This window comes from Perognathus longimembris, chromosome 2 (genome assembly GCF_023159225.1).
Source record: "Perognathus longimembris pacificus isolate PPM17 chromosome 2, ASM2315922v1, whole genome shotgun sequence".
Classification (NCBI taxonomy): Eukaryota; Metazoa; Chordata; class Mammalia; order Rodentia; family Heteromyidae; genus Perognathus; species Perognathus longimembris.
The window spans coordinates 21,452,287-21,477,283 of record NC_063162.1 but is presented as its reverse complement, the minus strand read 5'-3'; the positions used below and the strand labels follow the sequence as shown (position 1 = coordinate 21,477,283).

At 41.4% G+C, this 24,997-nt stretch overlaps 1 protein-coding gene across 2 annotated transcripts in view; it reads right to left on the bottom strand.

The window, feature by feature from the left end:
* The window catches only part of Armh3 (armadillo like helical domain containing 3), a 177,338-nt gene extending 153,656 nt beyond the window's left edge, over window positions 1-23,682 (bottom strand). The window contains exons 1-5 of one of the 2 annotated variants that reach the window (XM_048338395.1): window positions 23,169-23,681; window positions 20,086-20,117; window positions 9,147-9,259; window positions 5,488-5,544; window positions 5,236-5,382 (exon numbers count right to left, since the gene is read on the bottom strand). In XM_048338395.1, coding sequence (XP_048194352.1) covers window positions 5,236-5,382; window positions 5,488-5,544; window positions 9,147-9,259; window positions 20,086-20,092 — 324 coding nt within the window. In that variant the 5' untranslated portion in view covers window positions 20,093-20,117; window positions 23,169-23,681. Of the gene's footprint in view, window positions 1-5,235; window positions 5,383-5,487; window positions 5,545-9,146; window positions 9,260-20,085; window positions 20,118-23,168 lie in introns of both variants that reach the window. The other variant, XM_048338396.1, reaches the window with a different exon arrangement.
* Window positions 23,683-24,997: the final 1,315 nt, after the last annotated feature.

Genomic DNA, 24,997 nt, shown 5'->3' with positions numbered 1-24,997 from the left:
CTATATAAGTGGTGCTGAGGAATCGAACCCAGGGCTTCATGTATACGAGGCGAGCACTTTACCACTAGGTAATATTCCCAGCCCAGAGCTTATCTTTCTTTTCTGTTACTCTGAACTCCAAAACACAATGAGTCTGGTTATTTGTTTGTTTGTTAGTGCCAGTCCTTGAACTAAGGATGTCTCGCCCTTATTCAATTTAAGTGAGTAGACTAGAGCTCTATCACTGATTCATGCCTCCATCTGGCACACTGGTTAACTGGAAATGGAGTATTACAGAGTCTTCTGCCTGAGCTACATTTGAACCTCAATCCTCCAGGTCTCAGCCTCCTCAAGTTAGGATTTCAGGCATGAGCCACCAGTGCCCAGCCTCATTTTTGTTTCTGGCCATTCTCTTTTGACTGTTGTTATTTTGGTCATTTCTTTTTAAAAATTACACTGCAGTGCTAAATATGGTGGTTCACGCTTGTAATCCTAGCTACGTGGGAAGTAGAGATTAGGATTGTGGTTCCAAGCCAAACTTGTCAGTTACTGAGGAACCATCATCTCAACAACAAGAAGTCTGGGTGTGGTAGTGCATACCTGTTATCTCAACTACATGGGAGGCATAAGTAGAAGGATCACAACCAAGGCCAGCTGAAACAAAAAAAGAAAAGAAAAGGAATCTGCCAGGTACAGTGGCTCATACCTGCAATCCTAGCTACTCAGCAGGCTGAGATCTGAGGATTGCTAGGGCTCTACCACTTTAAGCCACAACTCCACTTCTGGTTTTTAGGTGGTTAATTGGAGATAAGAGTATCTGGCCTTTCCTGAGCAGGCTGGCTTCAAACCTCAGTTGTCAAATCTCAGATCTCAACTTCCTGAGAAGCTAGGATTATAAGTGCAAGTCACATCAGCTATAATTTATTTATATTAGTAATTATTTTTGGCCACAATAGGTTTGAATTTACGAGCTTGTGCTTGCTAGGCAGGTACTCTACCCTTGAGTGATGCTTCCAATGTTTTGTTTTGTTTTGTTTTTTGCACTGGTTGTTTGATATAGGGTCTTGCTTCCTTACCCAGGTGCGTGCCTAGACCACAATCTGCCTAGTTTAGGTTTCCTGTCATAGCTAGGATGACAAGTATACATTAGCACAGCAACTTCTGTTAAATTGGAGTCTCATGGACCTTTTTGTTGAAGCTGATCTAGAACCAAAATCCTACCAATCTTAGCCTCCTACTAAACTACAACGACCGCCATGAGCTGAGAGTGATTTTTGTAAACTTTTTACCTGGGTTGACCTCATATCATAATATTCCCCTCCTCAGCCTCCCAAGTAACTAGGATTATAGGTATTAGTAATTCTTTTTAATAATTAACACAGTTAAATCCCTACATGATAATAATCAGCTGCTCCAAACCATTTTGGTTTTTTTAATTGTCAGTAATGGGGCTTGAACTCTGGGCCTGGGTGCTGTCCCTGAGCTCTTCAGCTCAAGGTTAGTGCTCTACCACTTGAGCCACAGTGCCACTTCTAGTTTTCTGGTGGTTAATTGGAGATAAGAGTCTCATGGACTTTCCTACCAGGCTGGCTTTGAACCACAACCCTCAGATCTCAGCCTCCTGAATAGCTAGGATTACAGGTGTGAGCCACTAGTGCCCAGTGTGCTCCAAATCTTTTTTTTTTTTTTTTTTTTTTTTTTGGCTAGTCCTGGGCCTTGGACTCAGGGCCTGAGCACTGTCCCTGGCTTCCTTTTGCTCAAGGCTAGCACTCTGCCACTTGAGCCACAGCGCCACTTCTGGCCGTTTTCTGTATATGTGGTGCTGGCGAATTGAACCCAGGGCCTCATGTATATGAGGCAAGCTCTCTTGCCACTAGGCCATATCCCCAGCCCTCAAATCTTAAACTCATTATAAACTCCATATACATAACTGTGAGAACAAGTAACTTTAAGGCTTTTTAGTTTTCTCATCTATGAAACAGGAATGATAATAACAGTATACAGGGCTGCAGGCACAACACAGAGGTAGAATGTTTGCCTGGCCTCCATGAGGCCCCAAGTTCACAAATAATAACAAAAAATAGTAAAAATATCCTAAAGCAATTACAAGAGTCCCTGGAACTCTGTAAAAATTCAGTAAGTACTAGCTATTTAATAACATACTGTAAATTTTTAAGCCACTAAGTGGCTTAAGATCATCTTATTTCCATTGACATAGTTTACAAGTCACACCCTCACAATGAGTCCCTATAATTACTGGAAGTAAAATTTCCAACTTTCATTTCAACTTGTAGGAAGGCCTTGACCTACATCAAAATGCAGAACATATTGTGCCAGAAGATAGCAAAGCCATAGAACAAATGCAGTCTACCTTTCTGGGGCATCAACTCAAGAAATAATTATTATATCTTCTTTAAAAATGAGAAAAAGGGCTGGGGAAATGGCCTAGTGGCAAGAGTGCTTGCCTCGTATACATGAGGCCCTGGGTTCAATTCCCCAGCACCACATATACAGAAAACGGCCAGAAGTGGTGCTGTGGCTCAAGTGGCAGAGTGCTAGCCTTGAGCAAAAAGAAGCCAGGGACAGTGCTCAGACCCTGAGTCCAAGCCCCAGGACTAGCCAAAAAAAAATAAAAATAAATAAAAATAAAAATAAAAATGAGAAAAAAAGCAAGTTCACAGTGATTTGATGAATAAAAATCCTTTATCCCACTTTGGAATACTCATATTCTATTTATTTATTTATTTTTATTTATTTATTTATTTTGGCCAGTGCTGGGGCTCGGACTCAGAGCCTGAGCTCTGTCCCCTGACTTCTTTTGCTCAAGGCTAGCACTCTGCCACTTGATCCATAGCGCCACTTCTGGCCATTTTCTGTATATGTGGTGCTGGGGAATTGAACCCAGGGCCTCATGTATACGAGGCAAGCACTCTTGCCACTAGGCCATATCCCCAGCCCCTGGAATACTCATATTCTAAATGTCAATCACTTCTCCAAATCCATACTCCCAATCTAGGTTATAATAGGCCTATGAAATTGTAAAGTTTAGAAATTTTGTTCTCCAACAAGATTTATTTCTAGAATATCAACTATATTAGTAGGTACACATCCTTGTACTTAGAACAAAATATTCAATGAAATCAACCAGTCTCTGTCCTTAAGAATCCTATAGAGGGGGCTGGGAATATGGCCTAGTGGCAAGAGTGCTTGACTCCTATACATGAAGCCCTGGGTTCGATTCCTCAGCGCCACATATATAGAAAATGGCCAGAAGTGGCGCTGTGGCTCAAGTGGCAGAGTGTTAGCCTTGAGCAAAAAAGAAACCAGGGACAGTGCTCAGAAAACAAAAAAAGAATCCTATACAGGATGGGAATGTGGCTTAGTGTAGAGTCCTTGCCTTGCATGCATGAAGCCCTGGGTTTGATTCCTCAGAACCACATAAACAGAAAAAAAAGCCAGAAGTAATGCTGTGGCACAAGTGGTAGAGCGTTAGCAGTAAACAAAATGAAGTTTAGGCAAAGTATGTAGGCCCTGGGTTCAAGCCACGGAACTGGAAGAGAGAGAGAGAGAGAGAAGAAAGAAATGAGAGACAACTCTACTCTAGGACTGAGGATATAATCGTAGAGTATTTCCCTAATATATGAGTTTCTGAGTTAAATTCCCAGCATCACAAAAAACAGCTTTTGCTCGAATAGAAAACACTGAAATAGAATCTTTTCTAAAGTTTGATGTAATTATCCTTGCTTGAATTTCCTTTATACTTCTTTTTTTTCCCTCAAATAATAACAAATTCTTCCAGGTACTAGAGGCTCATTTCTGTAATTAAGCTATTTAGGAGGCTAGAAGTTTGAAGTTATCCTGGACAGAAAAGTCTGTCCGACTCTTATCTTGAGTTACCCAGCAAAAAGATGGAAAGTGAAGTGTGACTCAAGTGGTAGAGCACCAGCCTTGAGTAAAAAAAGCTGAACGAGAATAAATAAATAACTAAATATCTGTTAAACAATCTGTCTTGGTGTTAGACTAAATTATATAAATATATAAGATTATCAATTTAAGCATTAATCTGTTTAAACAGGTACATGACTGAACAACACAATACAGATATTTGAATAAAGAAATTTAAAGCTGGGCACTGGTGGCTCATGCTTATAACCCTAGATACTCAGGATGCTGAGATCGAAGGATCGTGGTTTGAAACCAGCCCGGGCAGGAAAGTCCATGAGACTCTTTTTTTTTTTTTCTTTTTTTGTCTTTTCTTTTTTGGTACTGGGGATCGAACCCAGGACGTTGCACTTGCTAGGCAAGCACTTTGCCACTGAACTACATCCCAGCTCTCCATGAGACTCTTATCTCCAATTAATCACAGAAAAAGCCAGAAGTGGAACTGTAGCTCAGGTGGTAGAGCACTAGTTTTGAACAAAAGGACCTCAGGGACAGTGCCAAGGCCCAGAGTTCAAGTCCAAGGATGAGCAAAAAAGAAAAAGAAAAAAATACATTTAAGAAAGATGGAGAAGGGCTGGGGATATGGCCTAGTGGCAAGAGTGCCTAACTCATATACATGAGGCCCTGGGTTCGATTCCCCAGCACCACATATACAGAAAATGGCCAGAAGTGGCACTGTGGCTCAAGTGGCAGAGTGCTAACCTTGAGCAAAAAGAAGCCAGGGACAGTGCTCAGACCCTGAGTCCAAGCCCCAGGACTGGCAAAAAAAAAAAAAAAAAAGATGGAGAAGAACAATGGAAGAGGTGACACTAATTAAGATGCGTTATACTCATAATCTGGCTTGTGGAATTGAAACCTCTTTGTACAACTACATACATAAATTTTAATAACAGCCTCTACGTAAAAGTCTTCAATCAATAATTAGATGAGGTGACACATACCTGTCATTCAAGTTAGTTACAATGAAAATCATATATAGGAGGATAGTAGTCTATGCTAGCCCCAGCAAAAAGCAAGACCCTATCCCAAAAGTAACCAGAGGAAAAAGAGAAGAGAATGTGGCTCAAAAAGTACAGTACCTGCTTAGTAAGTGCATGCCTAGGAAGTGCAAAACTCTGAATTCAAACACCAAAACTGAAAAAAAAAAGGGGGGGGAGGAAAGAGGAAAGAAGAAAAAGGAAAAGAGAAAATAAAAAAGAAAAGAAAAGAAAAGCTCATATTGAAAGACAATTCTAGGTTCCTCAGGTTCTAATGTATGGTTTCCGACTCATTTCTCCTTTTAAACAAGTCCTTCCCGATCCCTCAGCCCTGTACCTGCAATGCATTGACCACTCGAATTGGATGCTCCTCTCCCAGAGCCTGGATGCAGTGTTGAAATAAACTATTAATATTGTCTTTGATCTTCATTAATTCCTCACCATCAAGAGATTCCAGCTTGCCTTCTAGATACTCTAAATTCACCTGTCAAGGAAATAATAATGACCTGAGCACAATTTTAATGTAGCATCTAGAACATATGGCAATAGTGGTTACCAGGAAAGCCCAAATAATGCCACCAAGTCTTACCTTCATGAGAAAGAGTTCCTCCCAAAACCGAGGACTGCATTTACTAGGGTCCTCTGTCTGAAACCAGAAGATAAGCATGTTCAACTTTCCAAGTAACAAGTCTTAACAATAGTACACATTTTCTGGGCACTAGTTGCTCACACCTGTAATCCTAACTACTCAAGAGGCTGAGACCTGAAGATCAAAGATTAAAGCCAGCCTGAACAGAAAAGTGTGTGAGACTCTTCTTACCTTCAATTGACCAGCTAGGAGTGGACAAAAAAGCCAAGCAAGAATATAAGGCCCTGAGTTTAAACCTCAGTTCCAGTATCAATAGACAGACAGACATGTACTTACATACTTTGGTACATAGATACAAAGTTGCATACATACATAGATACATCAACACATAAGTAAGAAAGAATAGTATATACTTAGTTGCTGAGCACATGTGGCTCACACCTGTAATCCTATCTACTCTGGAGGCAGAGGATGTCAGAAAGATCAAGGTTCAAGGACAATCCTGGCAAAGTTCATGAGACTCCATCTCAACCAATAGGAGGATCATAGTACACAAAGCCTGAACAAAAAATGAGGACCTATCTCAAAAATAACCAGAGCAGCCAGATGCCAGTGGCTCGTGGATATAATCCTAGCTACTTAAGAAGCTGAGATCTAAGGATCAAAGTTCAAAGGCAGCCCAAACAGGAAAGTCCATGAGAATCTTATCTCCAGTTAGGCACCAAAAACCAAGAAGTAGAGCTGTGGCTTGTAGCAGAGTGCTGTAGCAGAGTGCTAGCCTTGTACAAAAAATGTCAGGGACAATACCCAGACCATGAGTTTAAATCACAGAACTGGCACAAAAATTAAAACCAAAAACAAACAACAAAAAAAAAAAAAAACACAGAGCAATGCTGATCATGATGCATTTGTACTCATAAAGTAACATGTTGAATTGAAACAACTTCATACAACTACTTAAAAGACTTTTTTTTTTTTTTTTTTTTGGTGCCAGTTCTGGGGTCTGGCACTGTTCTTGAGTTTTGGTGCTCAAGGCTAGTGCTCTACCACTTTGAGACACTTTCAGCTTTTGACATTTTCAGCTTTTTGGTAGCTAATTGGAGATAAGAATCTCACAAACTTTCCTGCCAGAGCTGGCCTTAGACCACAATCCTCAAATCTCAGCCTTCTGAGTAGCTACGATTACAGGCATGAGCCACCGGAGCCCAGCAATTTTTTTTTTAAAAAAAGGAAAAGTGTGGGGCTGGGAATATGGCCTAGTGGCAAGAGAGCTTGCCTCATATACATGAAGCCCTGGGTTCAATTCCCCAGTACCACATATATGAAAAACGGCCAGAAGTGGCACTGTGACTCAGGTGGCAGAGTGCTAGCCTTGAGCAAAAAGAAGCCAGGCAATGCTCAGGCCCTGAGTCCAAGGCCCAGGACTGGCAAAAAAAAAAAAAAAAGGAAAAGTGAATTAAAGTCATTAAGCAGAGAAAAAAAATAATAGCAAAACGAAAAAAGGCTGGAGGCATGGCTCAAGCAAGCACAAAATTCAAACCCTTAGTTCAAATCCCAGTACAAGAAAGAAGGAAACTCAATAGATGGTGGTCATTCTTTATAAGCATACATGTTTATATGTACTACCACACATACTACCAGTAATATATATATAATACTGTAAGTATCTAGTGCAAATGTGCTACAGTGACCAGAATTTCAGAGGGCCAGTACTCCTAAAGGGTTTCTAGTTACTCTAGATATCCTTAATAGAATATATTTTACAACATAAACTTGGACCATGTCAATGAACAGTTCTAAAGATTGAAAGAAACTGGATTGCTAAAAACTCCAGTTATCCCATGTAGCTGGAGAATGAGACGGTCTAAACAACTGTTCTGTCCAACAAAACATGGAATGCAATATAAAATGTATCTCTTTAAAATATCTGAGGGCTGGGGATATGGCCTAGTGGCAAGAGCGCCTGCCTCGTATACGTGAGGCCCCCGGGTTCAATTCCCCAGCACCACATATACAGAAAAACGGCCAGAAGTGGCGCTGTGGCTCAAGTGGCAGAGTGCTAGCCTTGAGCAAAAAGAAGCCAGGGACAGTGCTCAGGCCCTGAGTCCAAGCCCCAGGACTGGCCAAAAATAAATAAATAAATAAAATATCTGAATTGTAGAATTTGAAGGGCAAAGAAAGTTAAAGATAAAAGCATCTTCAAGGCAGATAATAAGAAAAATAAGACCTTTTTAATCCCTTTTGATGCCAATACTGGGGCTTGAACTCAGGACTTGGGCACTGTCCTTTACCTTTTTTAATCAAGGCTGGTACTCTACCACTTAAGCCACAACTTCTAGCTTTTTGCTAGCGAATTAGATAGTCTCACAGACTTTTCTGCCCAGGCTGGCTTCAAACCATGATCCTCTGATCCTCAGATCTCAGCCTTCTGAGTTGCTAGGATCATAGGCACGAGCCACCAGCACTCAGCTAAGACTGTATTTAATTTAATTTTATTTTTTTTTACTGTCCCTGAGCTTCTTTTACTCAAGGCTACCATACTATCACAGAGTCACTTCTGGCTTTTTCCATTTATGTGGTACTGAGGAATTGAACCCAGGGATTCATGCATGCTAGGCAAGTACTCTACCACTAGTCCATATTCCTAGCCCTTGGCTAAGACTTACTCAAAGATATTTTGGAAGAAAAATTTCCTCAGCCTTCCTCCGTCCTGTCAATTGTTTTATCCAGTTTATGGAAATAACATAAAAGAACATAATACCAACCAGTGCAGGTGGCTCATGCCTGTAATCCTAGCTAGCTACTCAGGAGGCTGTGATATGAGGATCAAGGTTCAAAGCCAGCCTGGACAGAAAAGTCCATGAGACTCTTATCTCCAATTAACCACCAGAAAATTGGAAGTGGCACTGTGGCTCAAGTGGTAGAGTGCTAGCCTTGCTCTGAAGAGCTCAGGGACAGCACCCAAGCCCAGAGTTCAAGCTCCATGACCAACAACAACAACAAAAAAGGAACTTGGGGCTGGGAATATGGCCTAGTGGCAAAAGTGCTTGCCTCATATACATGAAGCCCTAGGTTCAATTCCTCAGCACCACATATATAGAAAAGGCCAGACGTGGCACTGTGGCTCAAGTGGTAGAGTGCTAGCTTTGAGCAAAAAGAAGCCAAGGATAGCGCTCAGGAGTTCAGCCCCAGGACTTGAGTTCCCAGGACTGAGTTCAGCCCCAGGACTGGCAAAAATAAAAAAGGAACATAATACCAACCTACAGTAATTAATACATGACCATAATGCCTACTGTAAGAAATTACCCTTGTCCTTGAGCTTCCTCCTTCTCTCTGCCTCCTACTAACTCCTTTAAAAGTGGCAGACAGAGGTAAGATTATTTCTTATTTTATACTGAGTAATTAAGGAGTTAAGCTATGGGGCAAGGAATATGGCCTAATGGCAAGAGTGCTTGCCTTGTATACATGAAGCCCTGGGTTCAATTCCCTAGCACCACATATACAGAAAACGGCCAGAAGTGGCGCTGTGGCTCAAGTGATAGAGTGCTAGCCTTAGGCAAAAAGAAGCCAGGGACATTGCTCAGGCCAAAGGCCAGGACTGGCAAAAAAAAAAAAAAAAGGAGTTAAGCTATGCAGTATGATAGAGTAACCAAACTTACCATGAAGATCTCATCATACATCAGTACCACTTTTTCCTTTAGTGGTTTTTTGGAGGCTGAAGATTTCCGGAGCAAACCTCCACGTTTTTCTACTTGTGCCATGGTCAGAAAACCTGAGGGGGCAAAGAAGGGGAGTCACATTTTAGTTTAAAACTAACCTCTATCACAGTATAACAGTAGATATATATTAAGATGCATTTGTTCAAACTCATAAGCCATAAAACACCAAAAGTACATACTGATGTAAAATGTGAATTTGTTGTGTTCGTGATATAATAGTAAATAAGGATTCATCAACAAACACCACATTGATGAAGGGTATTATTAATGGGAGAAGTAGTCAATATATAGGAAAGGGAACATATGGACTGTCTCTGTACCATCATCTCAATTGTGCTATGAACCTAAAATGGCTCAAAAAATATACATAAGAACTTTTAAGAAGAAAAGGCCACAGTCAGTGCCAGAACGTGCTCCAGGATGCTAGAAAATCTATTGAAATTGCAATGGGAAATTTTTCAGAAAGAAAAAATGATAAACAGCCATGCTATAGATCTTGTATAGCTAGCTACCTAACACCCCCACCCTAGACCAGGTAATGTCAAAGTTTAAAATATTGCATGGCCTACAGCACAACACATTTTACATCCTTAAAATGTGCCAGTGGACAAGGCTTAAAGCAGATCTAAAACCAAACAGGAAAGTGTAACTAGCTCCATCTATAATAGATCTGGCCATATATCTAAGGATGATAGAAATAAGGCTGCAAAGCACACACTGCCCACAGACTGATGGTGAAGTTAAATTTCAAATATTGATCTAGCTTAGAACCATTAAGGCAGGAAGTGTGCTGCAGACTGATGTGCTCCATCGATTTCCCTGAAGAAAGGAGGTCCTCATCACTGCAAAGCACTTGGCCTTCACTGCCTCATAAATCACACTGCACTTGACTGTCTTCAGAAAATTCCTCAGGAAGAAAACTCAAGGCATAAAACAGCAGAGGCCAAACAGTAAATCAGGTTTAAAAAATCTGAATATCATAATATGCTACTTTCAAATTCAATTGTATATATTTGTAATAATGTTGAAGATCAAACGTCAATGTATTTTAATAATTAAAAGCAATTCCACATAATTCTGTGAGACTTTGTAAGAGAATAAGAAAGGAAGAAGAAAAAAGACAGAGGATGAATAATTTTAAAATACAGTGCAACTATGTCTGTAGACAGCACAAAGAATCTCAATGAAAGCTGTTCATCAACAGAAGATGGGGGGCAGTAGAAGAAAGGCCAATAGAAATGGTGAGCATATGCATATATATGCATGTTTGAAATACCATAGTGAAACTCCTTGATATGGTTTAATACATGCTTTAAAAGTTACCATTATGCAAAGCACACTGGTGGCTCATGTCTATAAATTCTTGCTACTCAGGAGGCTAAGATCTGAGGATCATAGTTCAAAGCCATCCTGGGCAGGAATGTCCAGGAGTCTCTCATCTCCAGTAAACTACTCAAAATACAAATGGAACAATAAAACTGAAATTGTTTTAAGGAAGGGGAGTGATATGGGGAAAAGTAGTAGATGGGAGCCACTCAGGAGGCGAAGATCTGTGGATGAAAGTTCAAAGCCAGCCAGGGCAGACAAATCCTTGAAATCTCTATCTACAATTAACCAGCAAAAAGCCAGAACTGGAGGCATAGCTCAAGAGGGTAGAGTTACAGTCATGAGTGAAAATGAGTAAAAGAGCAATCAAGAAGCCCTAAGTTCAAGCTCAGGGACTAGCCAAAAAGAAAGAAGAGAAGGATGAGAAGGAAAAAGAGGAAGTGGAGGACCCAGGCACCAATGGCTTACACCTATAATCCTAGCTATTCAGGAGGCTGAGATCTGAAGATCTTGGTTCAAAGCCAGCCTGGACAGGAAAGTCCCTGACTTTTATCTCCAATAAACTACTCAAAAAAAGCTGGAGGTGGTGTTGTGGTTCAAGTGGTAGAGTGCTAGCCTTGACCAAAATGAAGCTCAATGACAGGGCCCAGGACCAGCAAAAAAAAAAAAAAAAGAAGAAGAAGAAGAAGAAAAATGAATTCACTGTAAGATCTTCTTCCCAAAGAGGAGAAGTTTCTTGTAAATTACTTCTGTCTAGCCAAGCACTGATAGCTCATGCTTATAATCATAGCTACTCGGGAGGCTGAGATCTGAGAATTGCAGCTCAAAGCCTGCGTGAACATTAACAACTGCAAGACTCCCTGAGCACAAAGTCATGGAACTAGTGTCACAAAAAGACAATGACTATGACAACTACGAAGAAAAAAGAGCTGTGTTAAAAGAAGAAGTCTTAGGTCTGACCAAAAAGTTCACCAAGAAATAACTCCTGGAAGGTCTTACTAAGCCTCTAAATTCTACTACTGGCTAAAGAAAACTATAAGACAAGCTGGGAATATGGCTTAGTGGTAGATGCTTGCCTTGCATGCATAAAGCCCTGGGTTTGATTCCTCAACACCACATAAACAGAAAAAGCCAAAAGTGGCACTGTGGCTCAAGTGGTAGTGTGCTAGACTTCAGTGAAAAGAAGCCAGGGACAGTGCTCAGGTGCTGAGTTCAAGCCCCGGGACTGGCAAAAAAGAAAGAAAACTAAAAAAAAAAAATGTTTTTTTAAAGAAAAGATTCAAGACTAGGGGTGGTATGGCTCAAGTGGTAGAACACAAATCCTTAAGTTCAAATCCCCAGTACTACCAAAACAAAAAATAAAAGTTCTTTTAAAATAATTTACATCAATTAAAGCTTTACTTTAAAGCATAAAGTGCAGCCCCTGTTCAAAACATTCTTGTGTTTTTAAATAGATTTTCAAGAAGAAGATGTCCTTATCCTGGGAAAATAAATTGAAAATCAAGGAGATCCTATTAAAATAAATCAAAAGCAATAAAAGTCTAAGCTTAGTGGATATAGATTCTGCATGTACTCAGCTTCAACAAGTTGAATAACCAGAACATCAGGACCACAGAGTTCCTAGATATGAAAAGCACATGTTTACAAATATCCCTCTCTGAGAATTTGTAATTGGGTTATAGCTAATCAATGTCCATCCCAAATCTAATAACTCACTCTATATCAGAATCAATATTTTCTAATAAGAGAAAGAGAATATGAGAAAATGAAAAAAATCCAATCCAAAGTACCAAATTTCCTAAGAAACCGAATTGTTTTCATCGCTCTCCTTCCATTTAGAGCAGGGGGAATTTCAGCCAAATGCCTCACCCATTACTCTCTGTCATTATCACTGGTAACTGGAATTTACCACCTAAGCAGCATGAAATGTGGGTAGAAACTGAGAACACAAAGTCTCCTCCAGCCAGTACTCCTCCCCATGAAACACAGCAATCAAGAGTTTCTGGGGTCTTAAAGTAGTAGAAGTATAGAATTCTTACAAAAGTTTTCTTTGGGGGCTGGGAATATGGCCTAGTGGCAAGAGTGCTTGCCTCCTATACATGAAGCCAGAGGTTCCATTCCTCAGCACCACATACACAGAAAAGGCCAGAAGTGGCGCTGTGGCTCAAGTGGTAGAGTGCTAGCCTTGAGCAAAAAAAGCTCAGGGACAGTGCCCAGGTCCTGTGTTCAAGCCCCAGCACTGGCAAAAAAAAAAAAAAAAAAATCCTAGCTACTCAGAAGGTTGAGATCTGAGGATTAAGGTTCAACGCCAGCCCAGGCAGGAAAGTCCATGAGACTCTTATCTCCAATTAACCACCAGAAAACTGGAAGAGGTGCTGTGGCTCAAGTGGTAGAGTGCTAGCCTTGCACTGAAGAGCTCAGGGACAGCACCCAGGCCCAGAGTTCAAGCCCGACTACCGACCAAAAAAAAAAAAAGAGAGATAGATTGATTTTAAAATCTACTATGGGGACTGGGAATATGGCCTAGTGGCAAGAGTGCTTGACTCCTATACATGAAGCCCTGGGTTCAATTCCCCAGCACCACATATATAGAAAACGGCCAGAAGTAGCTCTGTTGCTCAAGTGGCAGAGTGCTAGCCTTGAGCAAAAAAAAAGCCAGGGACAGTGCTCAGGCCCTGAGTCCAAGCCCCAGGACTGGCAAAAAATAAAATAAAATAAAATAAAATCTACTATGCCTGGGGCTGGGAATGTGCCCTAGTGGTAAAGTGCTTGCCTCGTATACATAAAGCCCTGGGTTTGATTCCTCAGAACCACATATATACAAAACGCCGGAAGTGGCGCTGTGGCTCAAGAGGTAGAGTGCTAGCCTTGAGCAAAAAGAAGCCAGGGACAGTGCTCAGGCCCTGAGTCCATGCCTCAGGACTGGCAACAAAAACAAAACAAATAAACAAAATCTAGTATGCCTGTCTCTTCCACTATCAAATATACAAGGAATCTTGGTTACATATAGGTAGTTGGCTATTCATTATTTTTCTATCCTTTTCTTTTTTTTTTTTTTTTTTTCCAGTCCTAGGGTTTGAAATCAGGGCCTAGGCACTATCCCCAAGCTTCTTTTGCTCAGGCTAGCACTCTAGCATTTCCAAAGTGCCACTTCCAGCTTTTTCTATTTATGTGGTACTAAGGAATCAAACCCAGGGCTTCATGCATGCTAGGTAAGCACTCTACCATGAAGCCACATTCCCAGGCCTCTGTCTTTTTCTGCACCATACATTCCAACTTGAGGATTAGAAAATGAATTTCATAAACATTCATTCTAGCCCAGCATGGCTGCACACACTTGTAATCCTAGCACTCAAAAGACTGAGACAGGGGCTGGGAATGTGGCTTAGTGGTAGAATGCTTGCCTAGCATGCATGAAGCCCTGGGTTCAATTCCTCAGTACCACATAAACAGAAAAGCCAGAAGTGGTACTGTGGCTCAAGTGAGCAAAAAGAAGCCAGGGACAGTACTCAGGCCCTGAATCCCAAGCCCCAGGACTGGCAACAAAAAAAAAGAGGCTGAGCTACAAGGAAAAATAGTTCAAGACCAGCCTGAGTCATACAATGAGTTCTTGGCAAAAAATAAAGTCACTCAAATTGTTCCAGAATTACTAGCATTAATCTTTCAAAAGTATTAGTTAGGTTCTAGACCCAATTTGTGTGTGTGCGTGCGTGCGTGCGTGCGTGCGTGTGTGTGTGTGTGTGTGTGTGTTGCTAGGGATTGTTCTCAGGGCCTCCAGCATAATAGGCAAGTACTCTTACTACTAAGCTACATCCGTAGCCCCTAGCTTCCATTTTTATACACTCATTCTAGTAAGAGGTTTCTTTCTCCTATCTAGACCTCAATTTGTCAATCTGTGAAAAGAAATCATAGGACAACTTTCAGTGGATTTCCAAATTAAATTATCTAGGGATCTACGTTACTATGTATCACCCTCTTTATAGCAGACTCAAAAACATCAGCCACAACCAAAACCTAAGGCAAATAGCATAAAACACTTCAATCGGGAGGAAAGTAAGCTTTTTTTTTAAGAAGGGGCTTTTTAATAGGGGCTGAAGGTATAGCTCAGTAGTAGAGCACTTATCTAGCATGTGTATGGCCTAGGATTCAATCTCCAGCACTGTAAAAAAGTTAATCAATTTAATTTAATATAAGGAGAAAGAAGGAAATGGAATAAATGTATCCAAAATTTAGGGAAATACACAGATCAGGCATTCATTTATTCATTCAGTAAATATAGGAAGAACACCTTTTAGGTGTCAGATACTAGGGACACTGCAGTGAGCAAGACAGAAAAGAAGCCTGCTCTCATAGAATTCTCATGCTAGTAGTAGAGGAGACACAAACAAAGAAGATAAGCTGTGACAACGGTAAATGCCTTATAAACATTGCCTAGGGGGACTACTTTAGGTTGGAAGATTAAAGTAGGTCTCACTGAGAAAGTGATACTTAGGCAGAGTCCCAGAAAAACAGGATGAAGCCAGCCAAATGAAAATCTTGTGGAAAACATTCCAGATGGAAGGAATAGCAAGTGCAAAAAACCCAAAACCTGAACACCTTGGCACACTCAACAGACAGAAATGTCAGGGACCTACATTAGAGTATAGCCTTTTTAAAATGCTTTTGCAAAGTTTATTGAAGTTGGTATTTTGTTTCTAATTATCTTTTTTTTTGCCAGTCCTGGGGCTTGAACTCAGGGCCTAAGCACTGTCCCTGGCTTGTGTTCAAGGATAGCACTCTACCACTTAAGCCACAGCACCACTTCTGGCTTTTTCTACATATGTTGTGCAGAGGATTCGAACCCAGGGCTTCATGTATACGAGGCAAGCACTCTTCCACTAGGCCATATTCCCATCCCCTCTAATTATCTTTTAATATATAAAGAGACTTCAAATAGCCATCAGCAGGATGGAAAGACAACAGTATGTACACACAATAACTTAAACAAATAAAGCAAAGTGACATAATTTATAAATTTATGTTTATACAGAAATTTAAAGAACCACATTTTTTGATACATCAAACAACATGAGAGGGACAAAGAAAAAGAAACAACATGGTTAAGTCTCAGAATACATTTGATGATAAAATACAAAAAAGGATAACTTGATAATTCTATTTTTATGAAATAAAAGCAAGATGAATCTATGGTGACAGAAGTCACAATAGTGCTTTTCAAAAAGAGGCAAAATTAATTATGGTGACAAAGGTCAGAATAGTGGTGGGAAGATAAATGGCAGGGAATGCAAGGAAGCCTTCTAAATGTCAGGAATGTCATCAATCTTGATGTGAGTGGCGATCACAAAAATAGGTACGTGTTTTTTAAAATCATTAACTTTATATTATGCAAATTATTCCTTAATCTAAAAAATAAAGTATATGTATTCACATGTATGTGAAGATTTGACAGCATCCATTAGAACATCACAACAGAGGTTAATAGGGCTCCCAAGGCTTCAACACTAAGGACATCAATCTAAAATAACAATCATGGATTGAGGATGTGGCTCTAGTAGAACACATGCCTACTAGCATGTGCAAAGCTCTGTATGCAATCCCCAGTGGAGGGGAGACAGTTAACATTCATTTAGTACTATATGCCAGACACTGACTTAAGCACTTTATACACCTTAATTCATTTTTGGCCTTATAATAATCCTGATTCAAGAAATTTACAATAAGAGTACAAGGTAATTTAAAAAAACTTGACCACATAAGTGAAAATAGGGACTCAAATCCAGGAAGCCTAATGTCCCAGTGCATGCTGTCATGCCAAACTCTTTCTGTTTCTCTCTTTCTTTTTTTCTTTTTCTTTTTCTTCTCCTTTTTTTTTAATGATAGTATAATGCTAGCACTGTCCCTGAGCCTCTGTGCTCAACGCTAGAGCTTTATCACTTTAAGCCACAGCACTATTTCCAGCCTTTTCTAAGTAGTTTACTGGAGATAAGAGTCTCACAGACTTTTCTGCTCTGGCTGACTTCAAACCCCAGATCCTGGGGTCAGGAGTTTGGCCTTGTGGTAGAGTGATTGCCTAGCATGCACAAAGCCCTGGGTTCGATTCCTCAGCACCACATAAACAGAAAAAGCCAAAAGTGGCACTGTGGCTCAAGAGATAAGGTGCTAGCCTTGAGCAAAAAGAAGGTAGGTCCTGACAGTGCTCAGGTCCTGACCGGCAAAAATAAATAAAAAATTAAGACACCACCAAGGCTGGGAATATGGCCTAGTGGTAGAACGCTTGCCTAGCACACATTGAGCCCTGGGTTTGATTCTTCAGTATCACATAAACAGAAAAGACCAGAATTGGTAGAATGCTAGCCTTGAGCAAAAAGTAGCACAGGGACAGTACTCAGGCCCTGACTTTAAGCCCCATGGGTGGCAAAAAAAGACACTGAGACAAATGTGTCTCCTACATCTCATTCTCCCTACAATCTCTCACCAATAGATCAATAGATATCCCCATCCTTTGAGACCTTAGGCTCAGTTTGCCCATCTGTGAAAGATCACTATAAGACACAATGACTGCAGTAATCCACAATGTTTAGTGAAAATGATAAATTCCACAAATGAGTTTGAGCCAGATATGGCAGTACACACCTGAAGTCCTGGTAGACAGAAGGATAATCATGAGTTTGAGACCAGTCTGTGCTACATAGAGACAAGACCCTATCTCAAAAAAGTGGAGGAGGGGTGCAAGTAGCTGAAGATGCATTTCAGTGGTAGAGAATTAACCTAGCATGAGATTCTAAATTCAATAACCAGTATTGCCAGAAAAAAAGCCCCTTGAATTTAATACTCCAATCATCAGATGAAATACATACTACTACTTTAATTTTATGAGAATTTTATTTTGCCTAAAACAACAAAGTTGGCAATGGGTAAAGTCATTAAATCTTTCTCATAGTCCTCTCTATAAATTTTTTAAAAGCAGAGGGCTGGGGCATGGCTCCAGTGGTACAGTATCTGTCTTCAGCACAGCACGCTTGTTAACCTGAGTTCAAACCACAAAAGAAAAAAAAAAAAAAAAACGGGCACTGGTGGCTCACACCTATAATCCTACCTACTCAGAAGGCTGAGATTTGAGAATCACGGTTCAAAGCCAACCTGGGCAGGAAAGTCTGTGAGACTCTTATCTCCAATTAACCACCAAAAAACCAGAAAGTGGTACTGTGGCTCAAAGTGGCAGAGTGTTAGCCTTGAGCAAAAGATCGAGGAAGAGGAGGGGGGAGGAGGAGGGGAAGGGGGAAGGAGGGAGGAGAGAGGAGAGAAGAGAGAGGAGAGAAGAGAGAAGGGAGAAGGGAGAAGAAGGAAGAAGCAATAGCCAGATTGAGTTAAAATTTCAATTCTATGCCAGCTCCAAGCTGATCCATAATATCAACAATCCCACTTTATTCAGGAAAAGTCAGCCAACTCATAATACCTTGCAAGTATCATCCCTATCTTCTGGATGCTAGAACAAAACAAAACTAAGCACACAAACCACTAAAAGGGAAGGTACCTTTCTTGTTTGCGCTCTAAACAATGCTCAGAATAAGTGCTTAGCCTGTATTTGAAAGCAGAAGTAACTAAGAGACTTTTCCAAGACAAAGCAGCAAGTAGTAAAACAAGAAGTTTACTCATCTCTAAATATAAGCCACAGTCTATACCTGTTACAAGTGAACTAGATTCCAAGAAGGTAATTTAGCCTACGGATGTAACTTAGTGATAGACTGCTTGCCTGGGCCCAACTCCCAAGAGCACAGAACAATAATAAAATAAAATAGAGACAGAACTCAATCTGGTCCCATCAGCATCTACTGAATCCATGTAATTTCACAGGCAAATATAATGCTGATAAAGAGGTTTACATAAATTTAACCACCTCAGGTTCCCTGAGAAATTACCTTACACAGGAATACACCTTCAAAAGGAGGGGTCAACTCCATCTAAACTGACAGGATGTCAGGAAATTCTAATTCAGAAACTTTTTTTTTTTTTTTTTTTTTGCCAGTCCTGGGGCTTGAACTCAAGGCCTGGGCACTCACTGTCCCTGAGATTCTTTTTTTTTTTTCTTTTTTGGCCAGTCCTGGGCCTTGGACTCAGGGCCTGAGCACTGTCCCTGGCTTCTTCCTGCTCAAGGCTAGCACTCTGCCACTTGAGCCACAGCGCCGCCTCTGGCCGTTTTCTGTATATGTGGTGCTGGGGAATCGAACCTAGGGCCTCGTGTATCCGAGGCAGGCACTCTTGCCACTAGGCTATATTCCCAGCCCTGTCCCTGAGATTCTTTTGCTCAAGGCTAGCACTCTACCACTTGAGCCACAGCGCCACTTCTGGCTTTTTCTGTTTATGTGGTACTAAGAATTGAACCTGGGCTTCATGCATGCTAGGCCAAGCACTCTACCACTAAGCCAGACTCCCAGTCTCCAGAAGCTTTTTTTTTTTTTTTGACACTTTCAATATAAGAATTCACTGTGACTTGCAAAATCATTTGGTGTAAACCAAATGAACCAACTGAACAACTCATGGGAGGGAGACAAAGGAAAGGGGGAGGGGGCAGGGGGAAGGTAACAAACAGTACAAGAAGTGTACCCAAGGCCTAACATATGAAACTGTAACCTCTCTGTACATCACTTTGACAATAAATGAGGGGGGAAAAAAAGAAATAAAATCATGGGTATATTAAAAACAAAACAAAACAAAACTGTGAGCCAGGGCTGGGAATATGGCCTAGTGGCAAGAGTGCTAGCCTCACATACATGAAGCCCTGGGTTCGATTCCCCAGTACCACATATATAGAAAACGGCCAGAAGTGGCGCTGTGGCTCAAGTGGTAGAGTGCTAGCCTTGAGCAAAAAGAAGCCAGGGACAGTGCTCAGGCCCTGAGTCCAAGGCCCAGGACTGGCAAAAAAATAAAAATAAAAATAAAAACTGTGAGCCAGGCACCTGTGGCTCACATCTCTAATTATAGCTATTCAGGAGGCTGAGATCTGAGGATCATGATTCAAAGCCAGCCCAGGCAGGAAAATCCATAAGGCTCTTATCTCCAATAAACTACTCAGAAAAAGCTGGAAGTGGCACTGTGGCTCAAATGATAGACCACTAGCCTTGGGCAAAAAGAAACTCAGGGACAGGATCCAGCCAAGAGTTCAAGCCCCACAACCAACAAAAACAAAAAAGAATTCACTGTAACATCTTCTTCTCAATAAGCAGAAGCTCCTTATAAATTAGTTCTGTCTAGCCAAGCACTGGTGGCTCATGCCTGTAATCCTAATTACTCAGTAGGCTGAGATCTGAGGATCAGAAGAATTCAGGGACAGTACTCAGGCCCTGAATTTAAGCCCCATAACTGAAATTTAAGCCCCATAACTGAAAAAATAAATTTAATCCTGTCTATTTTCTGTTCAAGACCTGAACTTCCTCAAACAACACACCAGTCTTGTCTTTTCATTTCCTTTCATGCTTCATAAATACTAACCACCTAAAGATAAAATGAAAATTATAGGGCTGGGAGTATAACTTCAGTAGTAAAGAACACTTGCCTAGCATGTGGTCCTAGGTTCCATCCCCAGCACTGCAAAGAAAAAAGAAAAACAAATAAAAATTATATGATAGAGTACCATAATCATAAAGAAAATCTAAAGAGTATCCACAAACTTATAGTCAATTTGATTTCCTACTAGTTTAATAATTAGCATTTATCAAGACCTTAGAATAACACAAGCATAGTATAAGACAAAATAGACTCAAAAAATTACTAAGTATGGCCCCTGACTTGAAAAGCTCACTATTAGGTGGAAGAAGCACATATCCTACTTACTAATGAACAAAATAAACACTTTTCTCGAGGATTTTTTTCATATATGTCCTCACTTATTCACAGCTATTAGTACCAAGATATTCTCACTAGGCTTCCTTACTTCCAACTTCCTCTTACATCCTACAAGCAACTTAACCCTAACACCTCAGACTGTCCCCATTAATTTCCTCCCACTGCCACTACTAACTTTAAAATTCTGTTCTAGGCGGGAATATAGTGGTAAAGCACCTGCCTAGCCAGGTGCAAGGTCCTGACCTCAAAACTGAAAAGAAAAAAAAAAAACTTCTACTTTTCTTGTTTGTTTTGTGCCAGTATGAGGGCTTGAACTCAGAGCCTCATGCTCTCATTTAGCTTTTTTGCTTGCAGTTGGCACTCTACCATTTTAGCCACACCTCCACTTCTCACCTTTTGCAGGTTAATTGAACTTTGAAGTATTTTTCTGCCTAGGCTAGCAATTAAATAGGATCCTCAGAGCTCAGCCTCCTGGGTAGCTAGAATCATAGGTGTAAGCCTCCAGCACCCAGCTGCTCTACTTTTTCTATACCTTAACATACAGAATCCTAGTTATTTCCATATCCTAGCCAATGAAATCTCCATGCATTCTATCTCTTAGAAATCAGATCCCATTCCTCTGAAAGTCACTGCCATCATTATCCCAACACAATTTATCCAGACCATCAGTCAACAGCAAAAACTAGTTTGTCTCTTTTTTCATTATTTTAATGTTACTCCCTAACTTAAAATCTTCAATGACTCCCCACGCTCACCTCCAGACAATTTTCCCAACACACATCCTATTTTGGACAAAATTTTGACATAGGGCTGGGGATATGGCCTAGTGTCAAGAGTGCTTGTCCGGTATAAATGAAGCCCTGGGTTAAATTCCCCAGCACCACATATACAGAAAATGGCCAAAAGTGGCGCTGTGGCCCAAGTGGCAGAGTGCTAGCCTTGAGCAAAAAGAAGCCAGGGACAGTGCTCAGGCTCTGCGTTCAAACTCCAGGACTGACAAAAAAAAAAAAAAAAAAAAACTTTGACATATAAACACCACATCAATTCTTCCCCTTCCACCATGTCTTTGTAAAGGCTGTTTTCTCCAGTGGAATGACTTTTCTCACTTTCGCAAGTATCTACTCATCCTTCCCACCTAACTCAAGTATCTGGTCCCTACAAGGATCTCGTTGACTCTCCAAGCAATAACTGTATTTCACTGTACAAATATCTTCTCTATGTGGATATGTAACACAGCACTACTAATTTCATCAAAATATGTCTATCTGAAGTCCATGAGGAAAGATATTATTTCTAACCTCTGGGTCAGTTATATAGTAAATTACTCAATAAATGTAAGTTGAATAAACAGCTCACCCCCATATATCTTGGGATCAATTTGTCATTTGACCATATTCTTCAAGCTATAGATTTTTAAACCTTGCTCAGTGTGAAATTCCAAATTTGGTGATTTGGGAGTTTTTGTTGTGCATGTGCATGTGCCTGCACCAGAACTCGGCCTAGCTTTTTCACTCCAGGCTAGTGCTCTACCACTTGGGCCACGTTTCCATTTCTGGCTTTTTTTTTTTCCCCCTTTCTGGTTAAGTGTAAGTAAGAGTCTCAAGGACTTCCCTGTCCTGGTTAGCTTCAGATCCTCAGATCTCAGCCTCCTGATTATCTAGGATTCCAGGCAAGAGCCACCTGCACCTGGCCAAATTTGGTGGTTTCGAGTTGTTTTTCTAAACATTCAAATGTAGAACATGACAAAAAATTACAATGTCTAAAGATCTAATGAAAACATATTAAAGACTTCCGTATTCCGTAAGAATGGGAATTCCCAGTACCATCCTAACCAAAGGACTCTAATCTACCTTTCCCTAGATTCTGATTATCTGATATCCCAAAAGCTCTTCCCACAGAAATTATACTATGTACACAAGTCCAACTGTATACACACTGAAAATAATTCCAAGTAAGTAACCTGTACTAAATTAAGGCCACAGATACCATTATTTGTCCTAGTTTACAAAGAAACACATCTTGCTAAGTTCAAAACTTTTTTTCCCCCTGGACAGGAACAACAGGGAAGGTTGGGACGATCCAGAAACTTTTATTAGGGCACAGCCTGAGTTTCTACTACCCTGTTCCTCAGCTTCGGGTCACTCTCCTTCTCTGGGGAACCTCGGTCCTCAGTTTCCTCCCCACACTCTCCTGGAAACAAGTTTCCTACCGGAAACCAAATAACCCCAAGAAAACACTGCAGCTTCCTTCATGGATTCTGTGTGAAGAGTGAGCTGAAGCTGGGTCTGACACTAAAGAGGGCAGGACAGGGCGCTTCCAGGACATCTCTTCCAGATCGTCTCCGAGGTCTCCCCCCCCCCCCTCCGCGCCCCTCCCAGCCCCTGGCCTTCACAGCTCAGAGACAGAAACAACTTGGAAGGAGAGGCTCTCGCTGCAGCTAAAGGGGTCAACTCAGTGCTGAGGTCAAAGGTCAGAGCCTGGGCGGCCTGGACGCCCCCGCAGGAGCAGGAAGAAGAACGAGGCCCGCTCCGCAGGACCCGCCGATGGGAAAGAGGACCACAACCGGCTGGACCAAGCGCCCCAGGCCCAACCCTCCCCGTCGCACACTGCCTCAGCAGCCGTCCTTCTCCCTCCCATTCCCCCCCCTGTCCCCCCCCCCCTCCCGTCACCCCAGTCGTCCCCATGGCACGCGCAAGCCCCGCCTCCAGAGCAGCCTCTGGGCCAAGGCCTACTATGGCAGGACTCGAAGCAATCCCACAGGTTCGAGGGCCGAGCTGGGCCGGCACCGCTTACCCAGCCCCCGGCTCCTCCTCCACTACCCGCGCCGCTCCCGGGCCCGCTCGCTCCCGACACCACCGACGCCACCGAGGCTCGGAGTTCACGGGCGCGCTCCCGACCTCCGCGACCCTTCCCTCGTCAGCCGCGCTTCCCCGGGTCCTAAAACCCGCCAGGCACTGAGTTAGTCCACGCCCGCTTCCTGGTGTTGGCTCAGACCACGATTCCCAGCAAGCACCGCAAAGACTACAACTCCCGAAGGGCATCGCGACAAAGACCTTCGCAAAGAAACTCATCCTGCGCCCCTGCTTGATGTAAGTCACAACAGAACAAGTTTTCTGACGTCACTGACTCTCTGAACTCATTAATCCCTGTTAGGAATAAATGAATCCTCTAGAAACAGCAACGTTTGGAAAGGCCTAGCTCCTAAGTCCTTCATTGTAACTTTGTAAGTGGTATATCGGAAACAGTTAAATTCAACAAATGTATCAACTATGTGCAAAACATTCTGTACAGTTGTGTTAACGGGGTAAATAAACCTGTTCGTTTTCTCCTATGCAAATGAGACCTTAGCGTGTGCAAGGCTTTGGGATCCATCCTCAGCATCCCTTCCCCTCAAAAAAAGTACCAGGCACCTACTGAGTATATGTGAGTATTTGTATATGATCTTAACCAGGATGAATGAAGGGACTGGACTTGGCAACCTAAGTACAACCTTCAAGGGTTTTGGCTCTTGATCAAGAGATGAACAAAGCCTGGGCACTGGGTTGTTCATATCTGTAATCCTAGCTATTTGGGAAGCTGAGGTCAGGAGGATGGTAGTTCAAGGCCAACTCCGGCAAAAAGTTCAGTACAGACATATATACTATATTATATATAGTATATTATACATAATATGATATATGTACTATACCCTATTATACATATATACATACACAAATACATACAGAGAGTAGTTCTCAATCAATACTTGAGCAGAGTGGTATGCCATCTTAGCTACATGGAAGGCTGAAATCAAAAGGATTGAAGTTCCATGCCAGCAAAGGCAGAAAACTCTGTGAAACTCCATCTCAACAGAAGAAGCTGGGTATAGTGGCACACACCTGTCATTCTAGCTACATTAGGAAGTGAAAAATAGGTAGATCATGTTTCAGGTACACCCAGTCATGCAGCTAGACACTATCTCAACAATAGCTAGTGCAAAAAAAAAAGGGGGCTAGCAGCATGGCACATGACTCTAAATTCAAACCTCAATACCAGATAGAGAGAGAATATTTTTTTTTCATAACAGGTACTGTCCTCCAGGGAAGCAGCTAAATCATATCTGAGATAGATGGTCCCTGCTTTCAAAAAAGAAAAAAGTTGTTTCAGCACTCACCCTTGGTCTTCAGTGAGTTTCTTGATTCCTCCTCATTATCCAATCCTGGCTTTCTCCTATTAAATTCAGTGAGCTACCCATGTTCCTCTAATTACTTTCATTTTTTATTTAAAATCGGTAGCCATGGTCTATTTTCTGTACCAAAAGGTCAAAATTTGTGTGTGCTCTATCACACACACACATACACATACACACAGACATATACCCACACAAGCTTACTCATTCCTCCCAACAGTTATCAATTGAAGTCTGTCTTTGTGCCTGACTCTACTCTAAAAATGATGACAGGATAAAAGATGGCAAAAATCCTATGGCAAATAAAAGTAACTGGAGGAAAAGTAATTTGCAGGGGCTGGGAATATGGCCTAGTGGCAAGAGTGCTTGACTTGTTTGCATGAAGTCCTGGGTTCGATTCCCCAGCACCATATATACAGAAAACGGCCAAAAGTGGCACTGTGGCTCAAGTGGT